This window comes from Piliocolobus tephrosceles, chromosome 16, assembly GCF_002776525.5.
Source record: "Piliocolobus tephrosceles isolate RC106 chromosome 16, ASM277652v3, whole genome shotgun sequence".
Lineage (NCBI taxonomy): Eukaryota > Metazoa > Chordata > Mammalia > Primates > Cercopithecidae > Piliocolobus > Piliocolobus tephrosceles.
In genome coordinates, this window is record NC_045449.1 from 40,192,372 (window position 1) to 40,202,926 (window position 10,555).

At 43.7% G+C, this 10,555-nt stretch overlaps 1 protein-coding gene across 1 annotated transcript; it reads left to right on the forward strand.

Moving 5' to 3' along the window:
- Positions 1 to 801: 801 nt before the first annotated feature.
- Positions 802 to 8,929, forward strand: LOC113222035 (C-C motif chemokine 18). The gene is made up of 3 exons (XM_026451368.2): positions 802 to 936; positions 7,348 to 7,459; positions 7,852 to 8,929. The coding sequence occupies exons 1-3, from the start codon at positions 873 to 875 to the stop codon at positions 7,940 to 7,942; spliced, it is 267 nt and encodes an 88-aa protein (XP_026307153.1). The 5' UTR covers positions 802 to 872; the 3' UTR covers positions 7,943 to 8,929.
- The last annotated feature ends 1,626 nt before the right edge of the window (positions 8,930 to 10,555 follow it).

The following is a 10,555-nucleotide window of genomic DNA, read 5'->3' on the forward strand; positions in this document are numbered from 1 at the left end:
CTCAGGCTTTGAACTCAAACTGGGACTACACTTGCAGCTCTCCTGGGTCTCCAGCTTGCCAGCTCACCCTGCAGATCTTGGAACTTGTCAGCCTTCATAATTAAATGAGCCAATTCTCTAATTTCTTATTTTGTATACACACACCATTGGTTCTGTGTCTCTGGGGAATCCTGACTTATACAATGAATTTACCAATGAGTTGCCAAGGTCCATTGGGTATTCATGTGGCAAAAAATAAATCTTGAACCCTTCTTCACACCAAACATAAAAATCCACTCCAGATGGATTGTAATTTAAATATTAATGCTAAAACAATAAAGCTTCTACAAGTTAACAGAGGAGGATATCTTTATTGCCTTAGGATAGGGGAAGATTTCTCATTAGATCACAAAAGGCCTAACTGTATATAAAAGATTGAAGCATGTGACTCTATTAAAAGGAAGAACAATCGTGAAAATCCATTAAAGCATTCTGCTCTACCAAAGAAGGCTGTGACCACTCATTTCTGAGAAATATCTGTCAAGTGAAAACATAATCACATGATTATGCATAATCCTAAGCATAATCCCTGGGTGCTTCCAACTCCTAGTCACACATGTGGAGATACAACTTCCCCATAAGCACCTCAATCAACAAGTGAACCACTCGTTTGTGTACCCTAAACCTTTCAAGTAACCATAGGCAACCCTGGGCTGAGAACTCACATGACACCACCATAGTTAAAATGTCTTGCATCAGCACCTCCAATGTTCCCATGGTCCAGGGCTGCCTATAAAAAGGAGAGATGACAGCTCATACCCCAGAAGGAGGCCAGGAGTTGTGAATTTCCAAGTCCCAGCTCGCTCTGACCACTTCTTTGCCTGCCCAGCATCATGAAGGGCCTTGCAGCTGCCCTCCTTGTCCTCTGCACCGTGGCCCTCTGCTCCTGTGCACAAGGTGAGTCTGTCATCCATGTGCTTTGACGGCTCCCTGGGCAGAAGTCAGGCCACATCTTCCAGGTGCTGTGGCCTGAAAACCCCCCATGTGAAATTAGGGATCCTCCAATGGGGTTTCAAAGTGACATCATTGTTTTCTTCAAGAAGGTTGAAAAGCAGTCTATTGATCTGGGCGGCAGGATGGGAGTCAGAGAAGTTTTATCCTACTGAGATAAATGAGATGGTTGAAGTCTAATTCACTGGGTTATTAGCATGAGGTAGAATCTAGGTCTATTTAGTTCTCTGGTGCTGGTAAGTTTTACAATGACCTCAGCAGTCTCCTAGAGTTCTTGGGTAACATAAAAGATGTCTATACTCTTCTCAGCTATCTATGATTTAATCGATTAGAAAAAAAATTCCCCAAGGAGAGTTAGGAGAAGGGAATAGACTATTCATAGAGCCCTTGATTCCCTGTAGGGTAAAATAAAGACTAAAATGGAGATAAGACTAGGGAAATTAAGGAGAAACAAGAAAGAAGCCAGAGTATTTCCAGCTTTCTTTTCCTGCAGGCCTCAACTCTGAGCTATGCTGTCTCCCTTTGCTCCTTTGTGACCCGCCTGGGCTTCTCCTGAGCAACTCCTGTTGCCCTTGTTCCCTCAGATTAGATTCATACCCCATGCATCTGCTGCTTCTCCTACACCTCCCAGTAGATGCACTGCAAATTTTTGGTTGCCTATTATAAAATCAGTGGTGAGTGGTCTTAAAATTAAAATCCTATATTTTAATTACTTTATATTGTCAATATTCATTTAATTTTCATCACATATTTGCTCTTCCTGTTCTCTTAAATTCTTCTGCGTCTCTGAGCTCCATCTGCAATCACTTTTCTTCTGCCTAAAGGAATCCTCTTAGTATTTTCGTAACTGTGGGTCTTCTGATAGTGAAGTCTCCATTTTTAGCTTGCTTGGAAATGTCTTCATTTTACCTTCATTTTACCTTCACACTGGATATTAAAGTCCATATTAGCTCCTGCCTCCTACTTGTGCTTACATGCTCCTTGTCCCTTGTCCCGTGGGTTGTCTCCTCCATATGCCCTATCTGCAGACAGAAGGACTGGTGCTTGCATTACGCCAGGGCAAGAGCACTGGCTGCTGGAGTCAGCAAATTTGCAGTGGAACTGGAGAAACATAACAGAGGCAGGAGACAAGGGGGTGCCTTAACTGTGAGGGAATCGGCATCCAGAGCCTGAGAAAAACCAAGTAAACTTCTTCCACCCTTGAAAAGGGACCAGCAAGAAGTTGATGAAGACCTCACTGCTCAGGGCTGTGGAGTAGGGCACAAAAGGAACTAAGGAAGTAATTTATCCTTGACTTTGAATGTTTCTTTTAAATCTCTGCCTCTGTCTTACTCTCACTCCCTTGCTCCCTCCTCAGGGAGTATAGCTCTTGAAACGCTGGCCTTTGTTCCATCTCTTTTGGGTAGGAACTTCTTTCAGTCTACAGGGACTTTTCCCAGCAAGAGACCCTCTTCTGTAAATCGCTCTAGGAGTAGAGCTTCTTGGTAGGACTGAGGGAACTCTGCCACTTCCGAACCCTAGGAACCAACTAGACCCAGAGTTTGCATCTTGTGAATGACTGAGTTAGGCCTCAGTTTTCTCAACTAAAAATGGGTCCTAGCCCTCTCCTGCCTTTCAGATCTAAGTTAGATATCTAAGTCCTCGGAAAATAGCCCAGAACATTTTGAAACCTTTTGTGAAGTTCTTTGATTTTACTTAGAGGATCTTAATCCACAAGAATTAAGTGATTATGGCTTAAAAGTCTGCCCAGAGGATAGGGAAACAACTATAAAATGAAGAAAGGACAAGGGTCAAGAGAGTCTCACGGGACAGATGAAACTTGTGAGCTGATGGCCATGGAGAGGAGATGGAGGGCACCAAAGAAGACCTGTTCAGTGTTGGGCAGGCAGAGGAGTGTAGGCAATGCCAAGACAGGACTGGGCACTTGCTGCCTGCCTACATCCTTCTGGGGTCCAAGCCATGTCTCCAACCCTTTACAGGCAACTCTAAACCATGAGGAGCTGGAGACTGGGGATGACCAGAGGGGAAGATGTTAAGTGCATGGTGTTATGCTCTGAGTTGTACATGTTGGGGTACCTTGGGTCCCCCAGGGGTTTAGGACATACAAAAGCAACTCAACTGCTCACTTGTTGGGACTGAATGTGCAGAAATGTTTTTAACAGTGAGAGACGTGAGATGTTAGTGTTGAATTCATACGTACGTGGAGAGATCTTCAGATTAACACTTCCTCCACAGAGCAGATCTCTAATGCTGTGCTGCAGCTCCTCTGACCACATGGTGTGACACAAATGGTGATGCCACAGCGTTCCGGGCAGCACAAGTCACACTTAAACCACACCCTGGGTGAAAAGGACCATTACGTCGTGTTAATCGGAGTGCTTCTAAGAAATGGTTAACTCATGAGGAGGAAGTCAAGAATTGGTGTCACTAAAAGGCCAAGCTTAGCAGGTACCTTCTATCAAGAACAGATCTATTTGTGAATGGCACCATGGTCATTTCCTCCTATGGAACAGATATTTCTAGTGTTGTGTTTCCATTGCACAGAAGTGACATGTAAGATGACACCCCAGAATCTTAAGTAGTTCGAGTTGTGTTTGATCCAGATCCAAATGGACAAAATGGAATAGGGAAAGTCTGGACTATGGGAATAACAAGAATGATGCGGCCAGGCTTTTAACCACTGTTTGATTCATTGAACATTCATAGGTCCCTACAATATGCCATCATTGGGTTTGACACTGGGTAACAGACATGAATATGTATTACATACGGGGTGTCTATATAGATCAGGAGCCTTAGATACCCTTATTTTTTCACCCAGGAAACCTACAGCTAGGAAAATATCCTATAGAAATAACCTCACTTATGGAGAAAGTTTTTTGCATACAGATGTTTGGCATGATTTTTAACAATGAAAAACTGGCCAGTTGCGGTGGCTCGCAGCTGTAATCCTAGCACTTTGGGAGGCCGAGGCAAGCGGATCACCTGAGGTCAGGAGTTCGAGACCAGCCTGGCCAACATGGTGAAACCCCATCTTTACTAAAAATACAAAAATTAGCTGGGTGTGGTGGTACATGCCTGTAGTTCCAGCTACTCAGGAGGCTGAGGTAGGAGAATCACTTGAACCTGGGAGGTGGAGGTTGCACTGAGCTGGGATCACACCACTGTACTCCATCCTGGGCAACAGAGTGAGACTCCATCTGAAAAAAAAAAAAGAAAGATTGAAAACAGCCTACATACGTTACAGTAGTACATGATAATATTAATGTACTAGGCTTGAGTAAATTAGGCAGTTCTTAAAAATACTGGAATGATGTGGAAAAGTCTTTTAATGTTAAGTACAGTCATGTACGGCATAGCAATGCTTTGGTCAGTGACAAACTGCATATATTATACAGCGGTGGTCCCATAAGATTGTAATTCTGTCTTTGTACTATACCTTTTCTATGTTTAGATATGTTTAGATATGCGAATACTTAACATTTTATTACAGTTGCCTACAGTATTCAGTACAGTGGCATGCTGTGCAACTGTGTAGACTAGAAGCAACAGGCTGTACCATGCAGCGTAGGTGTATGGCAGACTACACCATCTAGGTTTGTGTAAGTCTATGATATTCCCACAATAACAACATGAACTAATGACAAGTTCCTCAGATATATTCTTGTCATTAAGTGATGCATGGCTGTATAAATAAAAAAATACAAAGTTAAAACCTGTATCATGAAAACAGTAATGTCTTCACCCACCAGACACAGTAAACAGAAGGAAAAAAGCAAATGAGCAAACTGTACTATCATAAGCCTAGGAAAAAAATGCACTGGAAAGAAATACACTAAACTGTGTGTGTGTTTTTTTGTTTGTTTGTTTGTTTTTTTTAAGTGGCTGGGTTTGGGTACTAGAATTTTTCCTACCTTCAATGAAATTTATTTTCTTCAGATTTTGCATCAGAATGCATATATGCCACAATAGGGAACGTAGAAAAAAACTCTCACGTTCTTGCCTCCATTTGCCTGCTGCCTACCCAGCTTTGAGATCCTAAATGAGTTTTTATTCTTTTCTGTATTTTATATGTTTTCAAAATTAGCTTTACTACTTTTGGGTGTAATCTTAGTTCACATGACAAATCATATAAAAAGTTATTTGAACTAAAAACACTAGTAACATTGCTCTTCTTGTACTCCTATGAGACCCCCTCATATGCTTGTGGATGAGACATTGTGAGGATGTGATGACTGAGAAAGCAGCAGCCTTTTTGCGACCATGAGGTGACAAGCTCAAATAAGAAAAGCCAACGAAATGATGGGGGAAGGGGAGATGTTTTAAGAAGTCTGAGTTCTTGATGACAAATTGAGCTGTTAAACAAACTCAGGGAGGACTACCTATTTAAATTTATTTATTTACCTATTTATTTATTTGAGACAAGGTCTCACTCTATTGCCCAGGCTGGAGTGCAGTGGCATGATCAGAGGTCACTGTAGGCTTGACTTCCCAGACTGAAGCAATCCTGCTTCAGCCTCCGAAGTAGCTGAAACTACAGGCATGCCCAGCTACTTAAAAAAAAAAATTATAGAGACAGGTTCTCACTATGTTGCCCAGGTTGGTCTCACACTCTTGGGTTCTAGCAATCCTCCCACCTTGGCCTCTCCAAGTGCTGGGATTACAGGCATAAGCCACCACGCCTGGCTCTGATTTATTTACTTTTTCAGTTTTAAGGACTAATTATTATTACAAGAGGTGAATATGCCATAATTTATTTAATTGTACATCATCTTTTAATTGTTACAAATAAGCTGTGACAAACACTTTGTTCATCTTTATGTTTATATCCATAGGACAGATCCCTGGCAGAGCACCTTGCTGATCAAAGAATAGCAACTCTTTGAGGCTCATCATTCCTATTAGCCGTCAGTTAACCCAGCTAACTCAGGGACTGGCATATTATAGAGGTTCAGTAAGCCAATGTCTGATAGGCCAACCTCAACCTCGCCCCTCCTGTAGCACTTCCCCAGGTCTGCTGTCTCCATCCAGTGCATGCTTTTCTCTGGGGTTGTGCTTCTCACGATTTTCTGGCATTATCGTCCATGGCACATCTATGCTGTCAGAACAGCTGGGGAGGCTATCAGAAGGTTCTGCTCCATGGGAAAAAGACTTTATCTACAGATCTGCCCTTGGGAGAAGGCACCAGCTAACCCAGTCTCAGGGTGACGCCAGCATCTCACCTCCTCTCACTGTGGAAACCATTTCCTCACCAAGGGAGCGACTGAACCATTTTTGCAAATAACCTGAACTTTTGTGGTGAGGCTCTCCTGGTTTGTGCAATGCACAGCATGACACCAATATCATGATGAAAAATTTCCCCTTCAAAGAGGATGAGGAAGAAACTAATGGGTATAGGCTTAATATCTGGGTGACGAAATAGTCCGTATAACAAACTCCCATGACATGAGTTTACCTATGTAACAAGCCTGCACTTGTACCCCGAACTTAAAAGTTTAAAAAATGAAAAAAGAAAACAAAATTCCTCCTCAGTCTCCCCAAGTTTATATCTTCTAATACCCCAAGGCTGCCTGTACAGAGAAGAGATGGCTGAGACCCCAGAAGGAGGCAGCAGCTACAAGTCCTGAGTTCAGCTCTTCTGGGCCGCCACGTGAACTCACACTCTGCCCAGCATCCTGGGGACCCCCACAGCTGCCGTTGCTGTCCTTTTCTTCACTGACGCCCTCTGCCCTCAGACCCGCTCTGCCCCATGTGAATTTGTCTTTTGCTCTTTTGCCCCCACTGTCTGGCCATGGCTTGGACCCCACTGCCCAAGTCTATCCTTGAGACCTCCAGGTAGAGAACGTCAGTGGGATTTCAGGGACCATTTCCTGAGGAGGGTTTTTCTTCCTAAGGGGTTTCAGCAACTCTATTCTCCTGCTCTGGGAGACAGAGGGAGAGTGAGTGAGTCCCATTCTATGGATGAGAAAATGGAGGCCCATGGGGATTTTGACAAGATCTGGGTCCAGTTGGTTTTCAGTGGTGGGGCCTTGGCTCTTCTTATGAACTCAGATGGAACTCCCCAAGGAGAGATGGGATGGAAAATAGTTTGTTCAGAAACTAAATTTCCAGTAAAGAGACATAGAGATCCAGAACCAAGACAGACAGAGAATGAGAAATACCAAGAGAAAGATGCAGAAATTAAAATTGCAGGGGAAAGAAGAAATGCCAGCTTCCTTCTGGATCTCTTTGTCCCCACATCCCCACCCCAAGCAGTGATGTCTCCCAGTTCTTCCTGACTCTCAAGGAAAGGGACCAGGAGCAGCTGGCTTGCCTTGTGAACAATGACTTGGGATCTTTCTGTCCTGTCTCCTGCAGTGGGTACCAACAAAGAGTTCTGCTGCCTCGTCTATACTTCCCGGCAGATTCCACAAAAGTTTATAGTTGACTATTCTGAAACCAGCCCCCAGTGCACCAAACCAGGTGTCATGTAAGTGCCAGTGCTCCTGCCCACCCCTCGGGAGGGAGGCTGGGAGGTCTGGGGTGAGGTCCCCTCAGAGTACTCAGCTCTCTAAGGCCCATCAAGGTGAAGGACTCTATGGGAGGCCCCTGCAGTGTTTTCTGACCTGGCCTGGGGCCTGCAGAGTCCTGAAGAGCCTGCCCCTGGGCAGAGGGAAGAGAGCAGATATGACAACAGGAAGTTGGCTTCCTGAGGAACCCCATCCGAGACACTTGGGGAAGGCCTGTGAACCCCGAAGTTAAGGGGAAATTTTACTGGCGTGAGGACAGGCCCTGAGATGCCTGGGACAGAGAAGGATGCAGAGGCCACAGGATTTCCCTGTTGAATTCATCAGTTCTTAACTCTTCCTCCCTTCTCCACAGCCTCCTCACCAAGAGAAGACGGCAGATCTGTGCTGACCCCAATAAAAAGTGGGTCCAGAAATACATCAGTGACCTGAAGCTGATTGCCTGAGGGGCCCGGAAATTGCAAGGACCCAGTGACACTGGTGGGCCCAGGAGGGAGCAGGAGCCTGAGCCAGGGCAATGACCCTGCCACCCTGGAGGCCACCTCTTCTAAGAGTCCCATCTGCTATGCCCAGCCACATTAACTAACATTAATCTTAGTTTATGCATCATATTTCATTTTGAAACTGATTTCTATTGTTGAACTGCATTATGAAATGAGTATTTTCTCTGACATCTCATGACATTGTCTTTATCACCCTTTCCCTTCAATTCTTTGCACATTCAATGTGTGGATCAATCAGTGTGATTAGCTTTCTCAGCAGACATATGTATCAAATGACAAATGCTTATTGAATGGTTTTGCTCAGCATCACCTTTTAATATATTGGCAGTACTTATATAAAAGGTAAACCAGAATTCTCACTGTGACGACTCTATTGATTTTGTTTCACTAATCGGAATCACAGATTGACAGGAATTCTAAGGGAGGAGTAGAGAAAAGGGGCAGAAACCACAAGATAGGGACCGAGTACTTCTACGGTCATACCAGACGTTTCTGTGGAGATACTTTCCTGAAAAGTTAAAACAGACACCATTATTTTATGAACCATATTGTAACTGAAATGCGATAGAAAAATTTTCTACTTAAATGAATATTTAAGTAGAAAGTAGAAATGAATTGCTGACACTGCAATGCATATTTATGCACACAAGCTCATTTTCATAAAGGAAGCTTTCCTCAGAATGATGGCTAACATCTGTCGAGGACTTACCAAGTGCTCGGTTTTGGGCTAAGTACTTATATTAGTGAAAGCCTGGGAAACATCACCCACAGTCTAGCAAGGACTCCTTACCTGGAAGTTGGCTGAATGTCTTGGTCATGTTATCTTTGTTCCCCACTCTGCTTTTGGGGAGGATGTTTTCCATGACTATCTGAGATGAGGCTTGGGGCTGGGTGGCCGGAGTTAGCAAATAAAAATACAGAATGGATACTTTTTTAGTGTAAGCATATCCCGTGCAATATTTGGGACCTACTTGTACAAAAAATGATTTGTTCTTTACCTGAAACTCAAATTTAGCAGGGTATCCTAAATTGTATCTGGCAATCCTCCGAAGAAGGAATACCGCTTATGGAGGTGTCTGTTTCCTGTTGGAGATGTCTATTGATTGGCTTAAATGTAGAACAGGGCTTTTCAACCTTGAATTCACATTAGAATCACTTAGGAGAGCTTTAAAAAAGTTCAATGCCAGGGCCTCACCTCCAAAGTTATGAATTTAATTGGACTGATGTGGGGCCCGGCATCAGTGATTTAAAAACTCCCCAGGAGATGTTAATGCGCAGCCGAGTTTGAGAATCACTGTTGGTAAACGGTCATAGGCTGTTTTTAGCCAGCATTAGGGTTTCAGAGGCAATGCAACTTTGTTCCAATTTTTGAAGACATCTGATCTGGTTATTTTTGGTTCATTCCATTGGATGGTTAATCATAAGCAGAAAATCTATCAGATACAGTTATTTCTAGAACTGGGTTTTTAACACGTCTCTTGCAGCACAGCACTGGAAGCTCTGTGGTCATCCCTTCCACCGCCCACCGGTTCCCCGTTGTATTAACTCCACATTGACCCCTGCTGGTGAAACAATGCCACAGGCGTGAAGGCTGCCCTCTTTAGCTCCCTGTCTCTGATGAATACAGCTGCACCTTCATGAAGAGCACAGCTATTCATTGTGATGGTTAATGTTATGTGACAACTGGACTAAGCTAAGGGATACCCAGATAGCTGATAAACATCATTTCTGAGTGTGTCTGTGTGGTGTTGCAGAAGAGATTAGCACCAGAAGACTAAAGAAGATCTGCCCTCACCAATGCAGGCAGGCATCATCCAATTCACTGAGGTCCCGAATAGAACAAAAAGGCCCAGGAAGGGTGACTTTGCTGTCTGCGTTTGAACTGAGACATCCACCTTCTCCTGCCTTTTGACATCCACGCTCCTGATTCTTGAGTCTTCAGACTCAGACAGGAACTTGTACCATCACCTCCCCTTCCTGACCCCTTCTCAGGTTTGTGAACTTGGACCAGGACTGACAACTTCGTCTGTCCTGGTTCTCAGGCCTTTGGACCAAATCACACCACTGGCTTTCCTGGTTCTCCAGCTTGCAGATGGCAGGACTTCTTGGCTTCCACAATTGTGGGAGCCCAATTCCCCTAATAAATATCTCGGGGTATATATATATAAACATTGGTATCCAATCTATATCTATAGATAGAAATAGTCTATTGTTTCTGTTTTTCTGGATAACTGACCACTACATTCATTTTATCATCAAGATAAATATTTACAAGGTGGGATCTGAGAAAGAGGTGGATTGGGCTGCTTCAGGACCTGCTTTCCTGTCCTGCCTAATCTCTCACCTCTTCATTTTTGCTGATATTAACGTTAGCTTGGAGTGGAGCACTCTGCTCTTCTAGTCTGCAAGCTCCAGATCACTGGATTCTTAAATAGCTTGGTTTTCAGGCAGCAAGCAGAAAGAACATTTCTTTAAAAAACTACTTTTTCCCCACTTCTCTGCTATCAGATGAATCAGTTTCAAAGTAAGTTAATTTCTTTCTTAATGGGCCTTACG

Excerpts from the sequence above, each read along its gene's own strand:
- LOC113222035 (XM_026451368.2), top strand. The coding sequence starts at position 873 with ATGAAGGGCCTTGCAGCTGCCCTCCTTGTCCTCTGCACCGTGGCCCTC. Across the intron at positions 937-7,347 it reads CCTCTGCTCCTGTGCACAAG|TGGGTACCAACAAAGAGTTC; the intron begins GTGAGTCTGTCA and ends TGTCTCCTGCAG. Across the intron at positions 7,460-7,851 it reads TGCACCAAACCAGGTGTCAT|CCTCCTCACCAAGAGAAGAC; the intron begins GTAAGTGCCAGT and ends CCTTCTCCACAG.